Raw genomic sequence first — 21,402 nt, 5'->3', positions numbered from 1 at the left:
ATGGTGGTGGACTTTAGGAGATCTAGGCCTCATATGGAGCCAGTGATCATTAATGGAGAATGTGTGGAGCAGGTTAAGACCTACAAGTATCTGGGAGTACAGTTAGACGAGAAGCTAGACTGGACTGCCAACACAGATGCCTTGTGCAGGAAGGCACAGAGTCGACTGTACTTCCTTAGAAGGTTGGCGTCATTCAATGTCTGTAGTGAGATGCTGAAGATGTTCTATAGGTCAGTTGTGGAGAGCGCCCTCTTCTTTGTGGTGGCGTGTTGTGGAGGAAGCATTAAGAAGAGGGACGCCTCACGTCTTAATAAGCTGGTAAGGAAGGCGGGCTCTGTCGTGGGCAAAGTACTGGAGAGTTTAACATCGGTAGCTGAGCGAAGGGCGCTGAGTAGGCTACGGTCAATTATGGAAAACTCTGAACATCCTCTACATAGCACCATCCAGAGACAGAGAAGCAGTTTCAGCGACAGGTTACTATCGATGCAATGCTCCTCAGACAGGATGAAGAGGTCAATACTCCCCAATGCCATTAGGCTTTACAATTCAACCGCCAGGACTTAAGAACTTTTTAAAAGCTATTATTAATGCTTTTTGAGATAGTGATTTAGATGCATATCATATTTTTTACTGAGTTAAGTATTGTATGTTATTAGTTTTGCTACAACAAGTGTATGGGACAATTGGAAAAAAAGTTGAATTTCCCCATGGGGATGAATAAAGTATCTATCTATCTAAAATTAAATTAAATTAAATCGAAGATACATCAAACAGTGATTTCAAAAACTGCCGGCACAACAATTATGTACCCTACAGTAGAAATTAAAACTCCACTTTAAAACGAAACTGCGTCATGAAACCAAATACGCAGCATAACAGAGTAACTGATGACTTAAACGATGTCTCAACACAAAAACTCCTGCGTCACAGCAAGCTTTCCAGTTTTATACCTGTTGAGAACATGTCGTCACGTGACCTCACACTGGTGGGAAATTACATCCCCCAACCATCACAAGACCATTACATCATGCTCACCAGATACTAAATTACATCATGGTCATAAGACAGTCACAAGATACCCTCGGGGTATGTAACAGTGGGGAGGAATTTCTTTAGCCAGAGAGTGGTCAGTGTGTGGAATTCATTGCCACAGGCAGCTGCGGAGGCCAAATCTTTATGTATATTTAAGGCAAAAGATAGGTTCTTGATTGTTCAAGTCATGAAGGGATATGGGGCTGAGAGGAAAATTGGATTATCCGTCATGAAATGGCAGAGCAGAATGAATGGGCCCAGATGGCCTAATTCTGTTCCTATACCTCATGGTCCAAATAAAAATGCCAATATTTACAAAGCGGTATCTCCAAGTAAACAGAATAAAAGCTCCATGCTTATTCTTGTCTACTGCGGACTCCTCGAAACTCCTATCTCTCTCCCTTGCTGAAGGTGAAGAGCTTCTTCTTTTCAGGCACTAGGATATACTATCTTTAATTATCAACCAAGATAACTTGAGACTACATGTTAATTAGGAAATGATACACTCCACAATGTAATTAATTGAATCAAATTGACTTTATTTCTAACATCCTTCACATACATGAGGAGTAAAAATGTTTACGTTATGTCTCTGTCGAAATGTTCAATGTGCAATCATAGTAATTTATAATAAATAGAACGGTCAATGTAACATAGAAATACACTCAAATCAGCGTGAGTTAATCGGTCTGATGGCCTGGTGGAAGAAGCTGTCTTGACTTTGATGCTACAGTACTGTTTCCCAGATGGCAGCAACTGCAATAGACCGTGGTTGGGGTGACTAGGGTCCCCACTGATCCTTAGGTCCCTTTTCTTACACCTGTCTTTGTAACTGTCCTGAATCATGCGAAGTTCACAACTAGAGATGCACTGGGCTGTCCACACCACCCTCTGCAGAATCCTGTGATTAAGGAAGGTGTAGTTCCCATACCAGGCAGTGCTGCAGCCAGTCAGGATGTTCTCAATTGTGTCCCTGTAGAAAGTTCTTATAATTTGGGGGCCCATACCAAACTTCCTTAACTGTCTGAGGTGAAAGAGGCTCTGTTGTGCCTTTTTCACCACACAGCTGGTGTGCTGTATGATCACGAGGTCCTTGGTGATGTGGATGCTGAGGAACTTAAAGCTGTTTACCCTGTCAGCCCCAGATCTATTGATGTCAATAAGGGTTAGCCCATCTCCATTCCTCCTGTAGTCCACAACCTTTGTTTTTGCGACATTGAGGGAGAGGTTGTTTTCCTAACACCACTGTGTCAGAAAAATAACTTCTTCCCTGTATAGTTTGAGATTAGGCCAATCAATGTACTGTCGTCAGCAAATTTAGTTAGCAGATTAGAGCTGTAGGTGGCAACACAGACATGAGTATACAGGGAGTAAAGCAGGGGACAGTACACAGCCCTGAGGGGCTCCTGTGTTGAGAGTGAGAGGGGTGGAGGTGAGGGAGCCCACTCTTACCATCTGCTGGCGATCTGACAGGAAGTCTAGTATCCAGCTGCACAAGGCAGGGTCAAGGCTGAGGTCTCTGAGCTTCCTGTCGAGCCTGGATGAACTGTAGTCCAAGAACAGCATTCTCACATGAGCATCCTTCTTCTCCAGATGTATAAGGACGGTAGTACAACCATAATACAAAATAAACAGAAGTATCTACATTAAATGCAGTATATAAACAACTTACAGACGTTTACATATCCCCATTACTAATTAGCTGGAATATTCTGCTGTGTATCGTGGGAAAGGCACCATAAAACCAACTCAAGTGTGTCAGCTCAGTTCAGGACCCATTATGAGAATATACCAGGGAAGACATTGAAGTGTGTACTCTCAGTGCAGTGGCAACAGAATGAGGTGGCAATGTTTGTGTGTGTGTGTGAATGGGCATGTGCAAGGAATGCGTTTACCGTGCTCTCCATATCATTACTACCTTCTTCCCTGCGGCAGCAATGCTCAGCAGCTGAGACAGACAGTCTGCAGTAATATTTCCTTTACCTGTTTTATGGTGGACACAGAATTTGAAGAGTTGGAGCTCCAGGTACCACTCTGGTATTACGGTTCTTCATTGTCTGAATCCATGCCAACTCTCTGTAGTCTGTGTAAAAGTCAAACTCCCTGCCAAGGAGTTAGTACCAGGGTCTGTCAAGGGTACACTTAATAGCCAAATATTCCTTTTCAATGGTGGAATGTCCCTTGGGAGGAGTTTTTGGCTCAAGTGAAGGACAGGTTGTTCTTCTCCAGCACTGCTCCAATGCCCACTCCTGAGGCATCCACCTGGACAAGGAACCATTTGTCAAAGTCTGGGGTCTAAAGGACAGGTGAGGAACCGTGGGCTTTAAGGGCTAGAGAAGCATTTTCACACGCACTTGTCCATGTCACTGGGTTCCTTACAAACTTCAGTGGTGCTACCAGAGTGATGAATTGGGGAATGAATCTGCCATACTACCCTACCAGGCCAGGGATATACTTCACTTCCTTCTTGGTGTGAGGCAGAGAACTGTTGCGGATTGTTTCCACTTTGTCCACCAGTGCTCGAACCTCTCCATGTCCCAGCTGGTAGCCAAGGTATCTGCTTTCCTTTTTGTGCACTCAAATTTTTGTAGATTGAGGGTAATACTGGCAGTATGAATATTCCCAAGGACCCTGTGCAGATGATCCAGTTGCTCTGACCACATCTGGCTATAGAGAACCACAGGTAGGCCTCACTGTAGTTCTCTCAGCCTTGGAGCCACAGTGAAATGAAACAGGACCAGAATTGTGCAGAGGCATTTTGCTTGGTCATCCAGGGGAATCTGCCAGTAGCCTTTACAAAGATCCAGTGTGTTTAATGTAATTTGCCTGTCCAATCCTTTCTAGTAGATTATCAATGCAGTGCATAGGATCAGCATCAAGAAAAGAAATGGCATTCAGCTTCCAGAAATCAATGCCTCAGGGTGCCATCCTTCTTGGCGACGATAACGAAAGGACTGCTCCACTGACTATTTGAAGAATCGGTGACTCACAGCTCCAGCATGGTCTAAATCTTATCCTTCAAGGGCCCACAAGTCATTCTGGCACTCAGTAGCAGTGTCACCGTTCTGAACTCTGGTCTCACCCCGTCCTGATGGAATGTTTTAGGACCTTTGTCAAGCCTGGTCTCTGCTGGAACCGCTGTGAAAAATCAGTAAACACCCTCTGCGGCTCCACTGATTGGCAGTCATCAAGATGGGGGAGGTGACCCTTCACTGTCTCTCTCCTGGCCCCCACGACCCTTTCTGAGCCATCATCAATGAGCACATCATATGTACAAAAATCACAGAGGCAGGAGAACCATCATATTTCTCGAGGTGCCATTGCCGGTGTGACGTTTTAGGCTATTTGATTCCTCTATCACACAGACAAGAATCAAAGTCAGGCAGAGATTGTAACTCACTCAGCCATTGCTTTGGTTTTAGCACAAGTCATCACAAATGAGAAACAGCACTAGCTACTCTTGGATTAACAGGTGAATGTGATTGGCTGTTTCCATTACTCAGTCACTCATGTAACACAGACAAATCTCTACCCAAAATCGTGTCAAATGTTTCTTTCTCCAGCACAACACGAGTGAATCTGCAGATGCTGGAAATAAATAAAAACACAAAATGCTGGCAGAACTCAGCAGGCCAGACAGCATCTATGGGAGAAGGTAGTGACAATGTTTCAGGCTGAAACCCTTCATCAGGAGGTAGTGACAACGTTTCACTTTTCACTACCTTGAAACGTCGTCACTACCTTCTCCCATAGATGCTGTCTGGCCTGCTGAGTTCTGCCAGCATTTTGTGTTTTTATCTTTCTCCAGCACCACCACTTTCATCAAGTACTTGTAGTCAATAGTGAGTTCATATGGACACATTGGACAGGTATTTGGTGACAGTAGTTAACACCAAAGGCAGGGGCATAATTTTTCTTAATTAATGACCATAGGTTCCCAGATTGTAAAAGAACTTTAATAGGTTTTCCATTAACTTTGACTATTATAAACATTCGCTCTTTCCCCTTACATTCTGCTTGTTATCCATTACCTTACTCACACTCATTACAGTCATTAACATCATCATCACATTCTCCCTCTATTGGTACATAGAACATACCCTGACAATTCGGACTTCTTGAGAGGACACACAGGACTTCTGACCTGGCTGCTGACAATGGTAACAGATGAAGTCTTAAAAGAAACTATTTATTGTCCTGACAAAGGGTCTTGACCCGAAACGTCGACAGTGCTTCTCCCTATAGATGCTGCCTGGCATGCTGTGTTCCACCAGCATTTTGTGTGTGTTGTTTGAATTTCCAGCATCTGCAGATTTCCTTGTGTTTGCTTATTAATGGTTCTGTTGCCTCGTTTCTCCCATTCTCTAAGTTACCCTGAGAATCCCTCAGAGGGTTCGAATCAGAGGCAGCGCGGCAGCTGCGGCCTCTCCGGACCTGGTGTTATTTTAATTTAATTTTTTAACTAGGGCACAATTTTTTAATTGCACATGGACAACAGAGCAACCGGTGTTTGTATCTACCATTGCCAGACACTGCTACAGTACAGAAGTTGCCCAATAACAAACCTTCATGAGGATCTACTGCAGAAGCTACAGGACCATGGCTTGCTTCGGGGACCAGGCCTACAGTCTTCGGTGTCGCCTGATGCCGGTGGTCAGGGGTGGGGATGTCGTAAGTGGTGTGCGAGGAAGCGGAAGTGCAGCAAGTGGGCAAGTGTCTGTGCTAGACTAAAAACAAACCCTAGCTGGCCGGCTCTCCCATCCATTCTGCTGTCCAATATCTGCTCCCTGGACAATAAATTGGACTACACCCGACTCCAGAGTCTGCTGTGCTTTCGTTTTCACGGAAACATGGCTTAGCGACAGAGTTCCGGACACTGCCATTCAGCTAGATGGGCTCGCTTTGTTTCGGGCCGACAGAGATGCAGCTCTGTGCGGTAAGGCTCGTGGTGGTGGCTTGTGTATACGTCAACATGGAATGGTGCAAGAACTCTGTGCTGCTCTCTAGTTACTGCTCATCGCTGGTGGAGTTTGTGACTGTTAGATGCAGACTGTTTTATTTACCACAGGACTTCACTACTGTCCGTATAGTTGGTGTGTACACTCCCCCCAGCGCTAATGCTAAGGAGGCATTCTGTGAACTGTATGAGGCTATTAGCGAACTGCAGAATGCACACCCTGATGAACTGTTTATTGTCGCCGGAGATTTCAACTTTGTGAATCTCAAGTCAGTGCTCCCCAAATTCCATCAGCATTTGGCCTTTGCAGTGAGAGGGGCAAATGCGTTGGACCTTGTTTACACAAACATCCCCAATGCATACAGGGTGGAGCCCCACCCCCACCTCAGTTTCTCAGACCACATCAATGTTATGCTAATCCCAGCATACAGACTGCTCGTCAGGCGCTCCAGACCAGTTCAGAAGCAGGTGAAAACCTGGCCAGCAGGAGCCATCTCTGCTTTTCAAGACTGCTTTGAGTACACTGACTGGCACATTTTCAGGGAGGCTGCAATGTTGGCAACTCCACCAACTTAGAGGAGTACATGGCATCAGTGACCAGCTACATCAGCAAGTGCATTGATGACATCACTGTGTCCAAGACCATCACTAGATGCTCCAACCAGAAGCCATAGATAACCGCGGAGGTGTGTGTGCTGCTGAGGACCCATGACTGCCTTCAGAGCAGGCAACAAGGCAGCCCTAACAACAGCGAGGGCTGAACTGTCCCAGGCCATCAGAGAGGCAAAGTGTGCACACACCCAGCGAATCCACAGCCACTTCCAGCACAGCAGCGACACGCAGCACATGTGGAAGGGCATTCAGGACATCACCAACTATGGGACAACATCACCTGACTGTGCTGGTGATGCCTCCCTCCCAGATGTGTTGAACAACTTCTACGCTCGTTTCAAGGCGGAAAATGACGTGGTGGTGAGGAAAACCACTCCTCCTCCCAGTGACCAGGTGCTGTGTCCTACCATGGCCAATGTGAGGAAAACTCTATGCAGGGTCAACCCATGGAAGGCTGCAGCAATACACAGCTCGAATCACATCATCAAGTTCACCGATAACACGACCATGATGGGTCTCATCAGCAAGAACAATGAGTCAGCATATAGGGAGGAGGTGTAGTGGCTAACCGACTGGTGCAGAGCTAACAACCTGTCTATGAATGTGAATGAAACAAAAGAGATGGTTGCTGACTTCAGGAGAGTATGGAGTGACCACTCTTTGCGGAACATTGATGGCTCCTCTGTTGAGATCATTAAGAGCACCAAATTTCTTGGTGTTCACCTGGCAGAGAATCTCACCTGGTCCCTGAACACCAGCTCCATAGCCAAGAAAGCCCAGCAGCGTCTCTAATTTCTGCGAAGGCTGAGAAAAGTCCATCTTCCACCCCCCATCCTCACCACATTCTACAGAGGTTGTATCGAGAGCATCCTGAGCAGCTGCATCACTGCCTGGTTTGGGAATTGCACCGTCTCGGATCGCAAGACTCTGCAGCGGATAGTGAGGTCAGCTGAGAAGATCATCGGGGTCTCTCTTCCCAGCATTACAGACATTTACACCACATGCTGCATCTGTAAAGCTAACAGCATTGTGAAGGACCCCACACACCCCCTCATACAAACTCTTCTCCCTCCTGCTATCTGGCAAAAGGTACCGAAGCATTCGGGCTCTCACGACCAGACTATGCAGCAGTTTCTTTCCCCAAACCATAAGACTCTTCAATACCCAGAGTCTAGACTGACATCTACATCATTTATTATTATATTGAAATTTGTCCTCTACTGTGCCTATTGTCTTGTTTATTATTAATTAATTATTGTACTGCCCTGCTCTGTTTTGTGCACGTTATGTCTGTCGTCTAGTGTAGTTTTTGTGTTGTTGTACGTAGTCTAGTGTAATTTTGTGTTGTTTCATGTAGCACCACGGTCCTGGAGGATGGTTGTTTCATTTTTACTGTGTACTGTACCAGCAGTTTATAGTCGAAATGACAATAAAAAGTGACTTGACTTGTCTGTTGCTTCGGAATGATGGCTGTGATGGTGCCCCCTTGCTGGTATTGAGGTGCTGCAGGGCAAGTCCAGTCAGAGTGAGTGCATCTTCTGGCTCATGCTCCCAGACTGGTCTGGTGTCTGGAGGAAGAGCCCACAGCCGCTGTTCCAGAACAATGGCACCATCATTCTCCTTGGACTTCTGCTCTGGTCGCATCCATCAGCGGAAGAAACACTTTAGGCGATGATACATCTCAGTGGGTGACTCCTCTGGTGGTAGATTCCTGGAAAGAAAGTGTTGGTGATAGGTTTCTGCTGAGGTATCAGATTTAGTCCCAGCAGCACCTCCATCAAGTCAGAATAGTTGTTGGACCGCTCTTCATCCATTGCAAAGTAAGCTTCAAGAGATTTACCTGTCAATAGTGGCACTAGCTGTTAGGCCCAGTCCTCCTCTGGCCATTGCCATATCTATGCCATCATCTCAAACCTGAGGAGTAGCTCCCAATATCATCACCTTGTTGATAAGAAGGCATTTTGGGACCCTTCTGCAGGCTTTGGAGTTCCATTCTAAAAGCATCATCTCTCATCTGCTTGGTAGGCAAAAAGTCTCTGAACAGATTTGACCCTGGGCTGTTCTTCCTTCTCTGAAGTCTCCGCTGTTTCCCAGGCATCTGCTTTACTTTTAACCTCAGGGGGTTTCCTGACGTGGGACTGCAATCCCACCACTGCCACCACATGTTAAACACATGGGTTATGACCAAAGAAAAACTGGCTGGAGTCACTTAGCACTTCAGTGCGAGTCTGTTTATTAGATGTGTCAAAAATCAAACCTACAAAAATTAGTGAAAATAATGAAAAGAAAAATACTAATATTTACAAGGTGATGTAGACAAGTAAACACAATAATAGCTCTGTACTTATTTTTATCCTGTATGGACTCCTCTCAGCCCCTATCTCTCTCCCTTACTAAGGGTAAAGAACTCCTTTATGTAGGCAATAGGACATACTATTTTTAATTAACAACAAAGTTAACTTAAGACTACACATGAATAAGGAAATGATGCACTGCACAATATAATTACAATCATATTACAAAATAAACTGAAGTATCTACATTAAATACAGTACATAAACAGCATACAGACATTTATACATCCCCATTACTAAAAATATGGAATACTCAGCCATAAAGCCAACCTAAATGCATCAGCTCGATTTATGATCCATTATGGAAATGTACCAGGGAAAACGTTGAAGTGCGTACACTCAACACGACAGCAGAATGACATGGCAAAATTTGTATGTGTTTGAATGTGCCTGTGTAAGGAGTGCATTTACCGAGTGCTCCCCATCACAGGCTTGGTTTCCACAGCCGTCTGTGTGTCAATAAATTCCACAGATTCAGCACATAATGCCTAAAGAAATTCCTCCTCATCTCTGTTGTAAAGGGTCATTCCTCGTTTGCCCTCTGGTCCTGGACCCCACCCCCACCCTTACTATAGGAAATATCCTCTCCACATCCACATACACTCTATCTAGGCCTTTCAATATTGCTTTTGTCACTTCTGCATCCCTTTTCATTTCCCACTTTGAATGACTCATTTCACCACAGTTCGATGTTCAATTTTCTCATCCCCCATATCCCAAAAGTATGTTAGTGGATAGATTAAGTGGCTACTGTAAATTATTGATAATCAGGTAGGAAGTAGATTTGTGGTCTGGAGTAGTGCTACATGAGAGCAAGGTCCTGAGAAAGAGAATAGTTCAAGGAGGAAAACGATGGTATGGGATTGGAAGGATAAATGGCCTCACACATGGAACAGTACACCACAAGAACAGGCCCTTCATCCCATGATGTCTGTACCAACCATAGCACTAATTTAAATTGTTTTGAAGTTCAGAGTAAAATTACTATCAAAGTACGTACATATGTCATCATATATTGCCTTGCTGTTTATTTTCTTGCAGGTGTTCACAGTAGGACAGAGAAATACAATAGAATCAATGAAAAACTGCACACAAACAAAGAATGACAAACAAGCAGTATGCAAATGAAGACAAGCTACAAATAAAAATTAAACAACTGGTGAATAATACTGAAACATGAGTTGTAGAGATTGGAGACCCATACAAAATTATAAAGGATATAGCTAGGGTGAAGGTATGTAGCTTTTCTCCCCGCAGGTTGGTGAGACAAAAGCTAGAGGTTTAAGGTGAAAGGTGAAATATTTAAGAGGAATCTGAGGGATACCTCTTTACTCAGAGCATGGTGCAAGTGTAGAACGAGCTACCAGCAGTAGATGCAGGTTCAATTGAAATATTTAGGAGAAGTTTGGATAGGTACATGAGTGAGGGGTACGGAGGGTGATTGTACAGGTCCAGGTAGATGGGACTACGCAGGAGACCAGGCTGATATAGACTAGATGGGCCAAAGAGCCTAATTCAGTTCTGTAGTGTTTCATGACTATGACTATGATTTACTGGCCTACATCCCGTAGCTTTTCTTTGCTGTTCTTCTTAATAGTGGCACAACACTAGCTACCCACTAGTCTTCTGGCACTTACACCTGTAGCTAAAGTGAAGCAAATAACTTTACATGAGTCTCCAATTTCTTCTCTAGTTTTCCACACTGTCCAATCATGCATTCATTCTGGCCCTGAGATTTATCTTCTTTAATGTGTTTTAAGGCCACCAATACATCCTCTCTGGTAATTTGCATGCATTCTAAGACTTCATCACACATTTCCCCTACTTTTGTTTTTTAGCCTTCATCAATTTCTCTGCAGTACAAACTGAAAATCTCACCCATAGAAGACTATGCTCATCTTTAAAGAAACCTATTTTCTTCTGAGCTATCCCTAGACTCTTAGTATTGCTGTAGGATCTCCTGGGATTTTCTGTAACCTGTCTACTATATATAGTAGTTGTTAGTACAATGCTTTACAGTTCTAGTGACACAAGTTCAGTTCCAGCTGCTACCTGTAAGGAGTTCGTATGTTCTCCCCGTGACTTTATGGATTTAGCATGGGTGTTCCGCTTTCTTCCCACAGTCCAAAGACATATGGATTGGTAGGTTAATTCTTCATTGTAAATTGTCCTGTGATTAAGCTCGGGTTAAATTAGGGATTGCTGGGCGGCATGGCTTGAGGGGTCAAAAGGAGCTACTCCGTGTTGTATCACAATAAAATAAGTAAATATATTAGTAGCCAGCAGGTTACAATCATCGCAGTTCATACAGGAGAATGAGGAGGTGATAGATAGAATGAGGAGGTAGGAAGTAGAGAGCCAGTATAAAGTACACGTGTGGTTGTTCACTTCTATAATAAATATACCGCTTTGGATACTGTTGGGGCAGAAGAATTACCCTGGAGATCCGCAGCAACCAGATCTCTGGTACTGAGTCTGACTCTGGTTCAGAAGGGAAGGTGAGGGGTACAGTAGTGATAGAGGATTCCATAGTCAGAGGAGCAGACAGGAAATTCTGTGGACGTGAAAGAGAAGACCACAATGTATTTTGCCTTCCAGGTGCCGGGGTCAGGGGTATTTCAGATCAGGTCCACACCATTCTAAAGGTTGAGGGTAATGGTATGTATTGATACCAACAACATTAGTAGGAAAAGGGAAGAGGTACTGAAGAGAGAATATAAGGTGTTAGGTAGAAAGCTGAAAAGCAGGACCTCCAGGATAATAAACTCTGGATTGCTGCCTATGCCATGCACTAGTGAGGGTAGGAATAGGATAATTTGGCAGATGAATGCATAGCTGAGAAATTGCTGCAAGGGGCAGGGTTTCAGATTCCTGGATCATTGGGATTATTTCTGTGGAAGGTATGACCTCTACAAAAGCCACGGGTTCCACCTGAACTTGATGGGTATCAATATCTTTGCGGTCAGGTTTGCTAGAGCTGTTGGGGAGAATTTAAACTAATTTGGCAGGAGGATGCGAACCAGAATGATAGAGTTGAGCTTTTAAGTACCAAGCTGCCTTATCTTGGTATTTAAAAGCTCCCTAATCCTTTAAATTCCCACTAATCTTTACTATGTTATATGTTCTCTCTTTTGCTTTTATGCTGTCTTATCAGCCCTGGTTGCACCATCCTCCCTTTAGAATGGGCAGCATAGTGGTTAGCCCGCTACTATTACAGCTCTAGCTCTCTAGCTCCTCTAGCTCCTCTGGTTTACAAGTCCAAAGATGTACCTGGTAGGTTAATTGGTCATTATAAGTTGTCCCATGACTAGGCTAGGGTTAATCAGGTTTGTCCAGCGTAGCTGGGGTGGCATGTGAAGGCTGATGCAAAGTACTTATTAAGTTTGTCCACCATTTCTTCGTTCCCCATTACTATTTCTACTGCATCATATTCCAGTAGTCCAATATCCACTCTCGCCTCTCTGTTACTCTTTAAATGTCTTTTACTTTGAACAAACTTTTGGTATTCCCTTTTAAATTGTTAGTAGCTTACCTTCATATTTTATCTTTTCTTGCTTATAGAAACATGCTGTCACTAGACTCCTGATAACATATTTTAAAAGCTTCTCACTTGCCAATCATTCCTTCACCAATGAACAGTCTCACCTAATTGACTTCAAGGAGTATAGCTTGCTTGCTTCCACAGTAGCAATTAATACACGAGTTGAGATGTCATATTACAGTTGTGCAAAACAGCATTGAGAAGATGTGATTAAGCTAGAGAGAGTGGGGGAAGATTCACAATGATGTTGCTGGAATTGGAGGAGTTGAGTACAATAGGCTAAGACTCTTTTCTTTGAAGTGAAGGAGGCTGAAAGGTGACCATATCGAGGTTTATAAAATTGTAAGAGGCATGGGTAATAGTCACAGTCTTCCCCACCCCCACCACCCCAGAGTAGTAGACTGTAAAATGGAGAGCATGGGTATAAGGTGATAGGGAAAAGATTTACAGGAGATCTGAGAGGTAAGTTTTTCCCTACATGGAGAGTAGTTAGTCAGTGGAATGAGCAGCCAGGAGGTAGAGGTAGGTACAATTACTGAGTTTATTATATATTTAGACAGGTACATTGAAAGGGAAGGTTTAGAGGGATGACGGCCAAATACAAGTAAATGCAATGAATTGAACCAAGGAGCCTATTTCTGTCCTATATAACCCTAGGAAGCTGAAAATTGCAGGAAAGTGGCACATGGATCAGAGGGCATAATTTTGTTTGTATTTCATGTTCTGAATGGCCATATATGTGTTAATGTCTTTAAAGCATTCCTGGATACTGCTGAAGAAATCAAAAATCAAGAATTTGAACGAAAAGCTCAACTTGAGGGTAGTATTGTTGCGCATCTGGAACACACAAGCAGAGTAAGTACAATCACAAACATGAACCAAGACTTTAGTCTTCTGCTCCAACTGTAGCTTAGAAGCTGATAAAAAATTCTGAAGTGCTTTGTTATGAGCCTTTCCTGTCAGGCTAAATAGCAGCAGATTTATGTAAAAGCTAGGTTCTTGCAAATAAAGGACATTCTTCATTGTATTTTACAAAATTTGTATTGGCACAATGAGTCTCTATTCCAAATCTTCAGAATTATCCTTATTGGTCACGTGTTAATTGCTTGACTGCCATTTGCGAATATAACAAGAAAAGAAAATAGGAACAAGAGAAAGCCACTTGGATCCCAAACCTAAATGCCATTCAATATGATAACAAACAATTCCTTTACTTCAGACCTCAACTCTTATTTTCAGTGCCCCATAGCCCTCAATTCCTTGATGTTCTTTGAATATTCCTGCTGATCTGGCATCAACAAGCCATGGGGAGAGTGAGTAGTGCAAAAAAAAAGAAGAAAAATACCGAAGTAGTGTTAATGGATTTATTGTCCTTTCAGAAATCTGATGATAGTGGGAAAGAAACTGTTCCTAAAGCATTGAATGCATGGCTTCAGGCTCCAGTACCTTCTCACTGATGGTAGTAATGAGAAGAGGACATGTCCTGGGTCTTAGAGATCCTTAATCATAGAGGCAGCCTTTTTAAAGCATTGCTTTTTGAAGGTACTAGAAATATCATTGATGGTGGATATCTCCTCTCCTGTCAGATTTCTTCTTCTCCAGCCCTTTACCTCTTCCACCTATCACCTCCTAGCTTCTTACTTCATCACCTTTCCCCCACCCACCTGGCTTTACCTATCATCTTCTAGTTTGGAATCCTTCCCCTCCTCCCACCTTCTTATTCTCGTTTCTTCCCCCTTCCTTTCCAGTCCTGATGTAGGGTCTTGGCCTGATTCGTTGACTGTATTCATTTCCATAGATGCTGCCTGAGCTGCTGAGTTTCTCCAGCATTTTGTGTGTGTTGTTTTGGATTTCCAGCATCTGAAAGATCCCTTGTGTCTGTTTCTTGCCATATACTTTGGCAGTCTTCTACACTATTCACGACACCACCAATCTTTGAACCTTCTGTGAACCATCCACATTTTCATCCATGTCATTTATATAAATCACAAATAGCAGAGTCTCAGGAGAGATTCCTGTGAAACACCACTGGTCACGGATCTCCAGCCTGAATAAGACCCACTAACCACTACACTCTCTTCCTTGAGCAAGATTCCAAACAGGCAAGTCCCATGAATCATGTGCATCTTTATCTCTAGATACACCTCTCAGAATGGACCATGTTCTCTCCCTTCTCTTATTTACTCTACACACCAATGACTACATCCACAGTGATCCATTAATTAAACTAATTGCACTAATACCAGAGGCGATAAATCCAAGTACCACCAGGAAGTAAATAATCTAGTGTCCTGTTGCAATGACATCTTGGAACTGAGTGCCCTCTAAACAGTGGAGATGCATAGAAATGTGTCTACTTTCCACCAGCTCATCAGTAACGATTCTGCTGTTAGCACTGTTTTAACATACAAATTCCTATGCATCATTCTTTCAAAAGGCCTCATGTAAGATGCAGTATAATTTTGCAGCAGTTAGTAAAACTCCATCTTCCCTGGAACAAACTGATGCTATTCTACATTGCCATCATTGAGAGCATCTGCTGTCTGATTTGGTGCAGCGTTCTTTCACAAAAAACAAAACTGACAGTGAACTGTTAAGACAGCCAAAAAAACTTATTTGAGATTGTCAAGGGTAGAAGAGAATGTAGTTTCTATTAATAAGGAGAATGTGCTTGGGAAGCTGAAAGCTCTGTAGTTTCGGTTTAAGATGGCCCACTGAAGGTGAGCGACAGCTTACTAGTAATTCGAAAGGTAAGAAGTTTGACTAGAAACATAATTAAAAACACCTTTTCTAAAGTAAATTGTGGTAAACTATCACCGCAAACATTGAAGAGGCGAGTGAAGGCGAAGTGAATTCGAGGGACGAGCAGTGTTGGTGCATTACAGAATTTTTGCAGATGGAGTTGGAGTGAGAGATTTGGAGAGGAGGAGTTGAGGCAGAGGAATTTCGATGCCCATCCAAATTACCCGGGTGCAAGGTTAGAACGCTCTTAAGTGCAAGCCAATTTGGAAAGGTTGAGAATGGCTTTGGGCTGGACAGCGTGGTATAGGCCCACGGCACTCCAGCAGGATCTGGGCCCTAATGCAAGGCACAAATTGCTGTTGAACAATTTGTACACCAGCCCAGATAGACTGGAAGGGCAGGGTTTTGGGACCAGAGGCAAGAGTGAGGTAAATTTTGCTTGCTGTCCCACATTGTTCGCTCCTCTCTCTGATATGCTGAGGCTGTGAGATTATCCCAACTGCTTTGACTCATCTCTGCAAGCTTCGTGGCAATTTGCCTGCTAATATGAAGAACTGAGATTGAAACTTGGACCTACTCTGGGCTGCTCCAAGGATTCAAATCTAAGGACTCAATTTGGTTCAGAATGCTGTTGCTCGCTTTATTGTTTGCATGATTTGTGAATTTTTCTCTTACTCTGCACATTAAATGTTGATCTTTATTTTTTTTAATTGGGTTATTTTGGGTTTCTCGCTTTGTGGCTGCCTATAAGCAGACAAATTTTAAGGTTGAATTGCATTCTTTGATAATAAATGCACTTTGCGAGATCAGCGCAAGAAAAGTTGTCTTCTACGCATTAGAAACACAGTGAAGCAATGCCGTAAGTTCATGAGATAATCGATATGTTGAATTAAAATGTTAACGCTGATTCTGTTAAAAGTAACGACGGTCAATAAGGTTAATGTTTTCGTTAGTTAAAGAGTTGCGGATAGTTGTGTTGAAGTGTATTTAAAGCAGTCAATGGCGTAAGTAGATTCTGACTGTTTGCTGCACTTTAATGTAATGTAGTTGTAGTTTTACTTTTGCAAGTATTCACGATGTAAATGTGATATCAAGAAGGAAACAAATACTGTACAAATCTTGTATTGTTTTATCAACAGTTTTCACCATACGTTAATGTGGAAGAGTGAACAGTAAATGGTTAATCTTACTGCGGTCCTGTTTTCATTGACAACGGTTTATCTCGGTGTTTAGTTCAGCGTTCCCTTACACCTGAGCGAGAACACTACATGGAGTATTGCAAGCAGTTTTGGGTCCCTGTCTAAGAAAAGATGCACTGGCATTGAAGAGGATCATGAAAAGTTCACAAGAATGAAAGGGTTAACATATGAGGAGCATTTGATGGATCAGGGCTTGTATTTGTTGAAGTTTGGAAGAAAGAGTCAGGGATCTCATTGAAACTTACCAAATATTGAAGCAGCTAGAGAGTGCGGACGTGGAGAGGATGTTTCCTATAGCGCAGGAGTCTAGAACCAGAAGGCAGAGCCTGGGAATACAAGGATGTTGCTTTAGAACAGAGATAAGGGGGAATTTTTTTCGGCTAAGAGTGGTGAATTTGTGGGATTCATAGCTGTGGATGCCAGATCATTGGGTATATTTAAAATAGAAGTAGGAACTATTTACTCCTCATGGACCGTTACCTTGTTTGTGGTGGGGCGCGCATGTATCTCAGTGACGCAATGAGCTATACCATGTAGAGCTACTCAAGATGTACAGGTCATGGCAGAGAGGTCAGACTGAATATGGCCCACTGGAGAAGGAAATGGCAACCCATTCCAATAATTTGGCACGAAAACGTTATTGTTAAAACTAATCAGAGATATACGAGAATGACACCACAGGTCTGAAGGTGCCCAACATGCTACTGCGGAAGAACGGAGGACAATTATGAGTAGTATCAGAGCTAATGACCTGGTTGGATTAAAGCCGAAAGGACATCCAACTGCTGATGTGCCTGGAAATGAAAAGAAGGCCCAATGTTGTAAAGATCGATACACCATTGGAACCCGGAATGTAAGATTCATGTATTAAGGTAAACTAGTTGTGGTCAAAAACGAGATGGCAAGACGAAACATTGACATATTGGGAATTAGCGAACAAAAGTGGACTGAAATGGCTCATTTTAAATCAGACAATTACCAGATCTTCTACAGTGGGCAGGAAACCTACAGACAGAATGGAGTGGTTTTAATTGTCAAAAGAAAGAGTATCTTTTGTTCCCCTGCGCCCACACCTCTGTGAGTTCTGTGCTCGCCAATACTGAGCTCTTCTTCCACCACCACCGTCTCTGAGCCTATTTCTTTGGCAAGGACTCCCCACCCGTCTCCTGTCTTCAACCCTCCTCCTCTTCCTGGACACCCTGCCCTGGTCTTCTGCCTGTTCTGGACTTTTTCATTGCCAACTGCCGATGGGACATTAACCATCTAGACTATAACACTCCTGTCTCCTATTCCAACCTCACTTCTTCCAAACACTCTGCTCTCCTCTCCTTCTGCACTACTCCTAACCTCGTCATCAAACCTGCAGGTAAGGGAGGTGCTGTAGTAGTCTGGTGAACTGACTTCTACCTTGCTGAGGTCCAGCGCCAACTCTCTGACAACTCCTCTTACTTATCCCTTGAACAGGACCCCACTAAGAAACACCAGGCCATTGTCTCCCATACCATCACCAACCTTATTGACTCTTGGGATCTCCCATTCACTGCCACCAACCTGATAGTTCCCACAACCTGCACCTCCTGTTTCTACCTCATACACAAAATTCGCAAATGTGTTTGTCCAGGTAGACCCATTATTTCAGCTTGTTCCTGCCCCACTGAACTCATATCCATATACCTCGACACTGTTTTATTACCCCCCCCCCCCCCCCCCCGGTTCAGACCCTTCCCACCTACATCTGTGTCACCTCACACATTCTTGATCTTTTCAAGGATTTCAGGTTCCCTGGCCCCCATCATCTAATTTTTACTATGGATGTCGTACAGTAAATCACCTCTGTCCTCCACCAGGAAGGCCTCAAAGCTCTCTGTTTCTTTCTGGACACCAGATCCAATTAATTCCCTTCCACCACCACTCTCTTCCACCTAGTGAACTTGTCCTCAATCTAAATAATTTCTCCTTTGGGTCCTCCCACTTCCTTCAAGCAAAAGGGGTAGCTATGGGCACTCACATGAGTCACAGCTATACCTGCCTGTTTATCGGCTACGTGGAACAGTCCATATTGCAAGCCTACACTGGTGACTGTCCCACACTTTTCCTACACTGCGCTACATCGACAACTGCATTGGTACTGCTTCTTGCATCTGCGCTGAACTTGTTGATTTCATCCACTTTGCCTCCACCTACCCTCAAATTCACCTGATCCATTTCCGACACTTCCCTTTCTTTTCTCGATCTCACTGTCTCTATCTCCAGAGGCAGCTTATCCACCAGTGTCTATTATAAACCAATGGACTCTCACAGCTACCTGGACTATACCTCGTCCCACCCTGCTTCCTGTAAAAACACCATCCTCTTCTCTCAATTCCTCCATCTCCAGTGCACATGCTCTCAGGATGAGGCTTTTCATTCTAGAACGAAGGAGATGTCCTCCATTTTCAAAGAAACTGGCTTTCCTTCCTCTACTATCAACATTGCCCTCAACTGCATCTCTTCTATTTCGTGCTCATCTGCTCTTACCCCATCCTCCTGCCACGCTACCAGGAAAAGTGTCCCTCTTGTCCTCACCTACCACCCCAACAGCCTCCAGGTCCAGCACATAATTCTCTGAAACTTCCGCCACCTCCAACTGGATCCCACCACCAAACACCACTTTTCCTTCCCCCCACTTTCAGCTTTCCACAGGGATTGCTCCCTGTGTGACTCCCTTGTCCATTCATTCCTCCCCACTGATCTCCCACCTGGCACTTAACCTTGCAAGCGGAACAAGTGCTTCATCTACCCCTACACCTCCTCCCTCACTACCATTCTGGACCCCAAACAGTCCTTCCAGGTGAGGCGACACTTCACCTGGGAGTCTGTTGGGGTCATATACTGTGTTCGGTGTTCCCGATGTGACCTCTTGTATATCGGTGAGGCCTGATGTAGATTGGGAGACTGCTTCGCTGAGCATCTATGATATGTCCAGCAGAACAAGTGGGAACTCCCAGTGGCAACCCATTTTAATTCCACTTCCCATTCCCGTTCCAATATGTCCATCCATGGCCTCCTCCGCTGTTGGTATAGAGCCATACTTAGGCTGGAGGAACAACACCTTATATTCCATTTGGGTAGCTTCCAACCTGATGGTATGAACATCCATTTCTCAAACTTCCAGTAATGCCTCCCCTCCAACCCACCCCTCCCCCTTCACCATTTCCAATCCCTTGTCTCTCTCTCTCATGTTATCTCCTTGCCCTCCCATCGCCTCCCTCTGATGCTCCCCTCCCCCTTCTTTCTTCCATGGCCTTCTGTTTCTTTCGCCAATTAACTTCCTAGCTCTTTGCTTCATCCCTCCCCCTCCAAGTTTCACCTATCCCCTGGAAATTCTTTCTCCCCCCCTCCCCACCTTTCAAATCTACTCTGCACCTTTTTTTCTCCAGTCATGCTGAAGGGTTTCTGCCCAAAACATCGACAGTACTTTTTCTACAGATGCTGCCTGGCCTGGTGAGTTCCTCCAACATTTTGTGTGTGTTGCTCGGATTTCCAGCATCTGCAGATTTTCTCTTGTTTGTGTATCAAAATCAGTGATTGGATACAATACCAAAAATGATAGAATGATCGCAATATGACTTCAAGGCAAGGCAACATCACAGTAATCCAGGTTTATGCTCCATAAGAAGCATTAGACAAGAGGTGGCAACAAAAAATATTGCAAACAAAAGGACCAGGAAAGCAAAACGGCTTTATGAGGAGGCTTTACAAGTGGCTGAACAGCGCAGAGAAGTGAAGGCCAATGGAGATTGGAACAAATACCTCCAACTGAATGCAAAGTTCAGGAAGATAGCAAGGAAAGACAAGGAAACTTACTTAAAGGAACGATGCAAAGAAGCCAACAAAATTGGAAAAACAAGAGATTTATTCAAGAAGATTAGAGAAATCAGAGGAACATTTCATGCAAAAATGAGTATAGTAAAAGACGAAGAAGGGAAGGACCTTACTGAAGCAGAAGACATCAAAAAGAGATGGCAGGAATTCACAGACGAACTTTACATGAAAGATCCCAACAGCAAAGACACCTGCAATGACTCCCTCATTGATCTAGAGCCAGACATTCTGGAAAGTGAAGTTGAATGGGCAGTAGAAAGCATTGCCAATAATAAGCTGCAGAATGTGACAGGATTCCAGCTGATGCTGTAAAAGTGTTGCATACAATTTACACACAGCATGAGAAATAAAATAGATGACCTTGAAATTCAGCTACAGATTGTCAAGTATCATGTGGCAATCTGTGAAACTTGGCTAAAAGATGGCTGCCATTGGAAGCTGAACGTCCAAGGATATATGGTATACCAGAAAGTTAGGTTAGTAGGCAGAGGGGGTGGTGTGGCCCTGCGTATAAGAAATAATATTAAATCATTAGAAGGGATGACGTAGGATCGGAAGGTGTAGAGTCTCTATGGGTTCAGTTAAGAAATGCCAAGGGTAAAAGGACCCTAATGGCAGTTGTATACAGGCCTCCAAACAGCAGCTCAGATGTGGATTACAAATTACAGCAGGAGATAGAAAAATTGTGCCAGAAGGGTAATGTCATGATAATCGCTGGGGATTTTAACATGCAAGTGGATTGGGAAAACCAGACCAGTACTGGACCACAGGAGAGAGAATTTGTAGAATGTCTAAGGGATGGCTTTTTAGAACAGCTTGTTGTTGAGCCCACTAGGGGATTGGCTGTGCTGGGTTAGGTGTTGTGCAATGATCTAGAGGTGATAAGAGAGCTTAAGGTTAAAGAATCCTTAGGGAACAGTGATCACAATATGATCGAGTTAACTTAGAAATTTGAGAAGGAGAAACTAAATTCCAATGTGTTGGTATTTCAGTGGAATAAAGGAAATTACAATGGCTTGAGAGAGGAACTGGCCAAAGTTGACTGGAAAGGGACACTAGCAGGAAGGACAACAGAGCAGTAATGGCTGGAATTTCTGCAAA

At 43.7% G+C, this 21,402-nt stretch overlaps 1 protein-coding gene across 2 annotated transcripts in view; it reads left to right on the top strand.

Annotated features, from left to right (window-relative positions):
* The window catches only part of ift74 (intraflagellar transport 74), a 242,813-nt gene that overhangs the window by 165,534 nt on the left and 55,877 nt on the right, over positions 1–21,402 (top strand). For both annotated transcript variants that reach the window (XM_073048695.1, XM_073048694.1), the window contains exon 14: positions 13,254–13,351. In XM_073048695.1, the coding sequence (XP_072904796.1) occupies positions 13,254–13,351 (98 nt within the window). The remainder of the gene's footprint in view (positions 1–13,253; positions 13,352–21,402) is intronic.

This window comes from Hemitrygon akajei, chromosome 6 (genome assembly GCF_048418815.1).
Source record: "Hemitrygon akajei chromosome 6, sHemAka1.3, whole genome shotgun sequence".
Taxonomy (NCBI): Eukaryota; Metazoa; Chordata; class Chondrichthyes; order Myliobatiformes; family Dasyatidae; genus Hemitrygon; species Hemitrygon akajei.
This window is presented reverse-complemented; position numbering and strand designations above follow the sequence as displayed.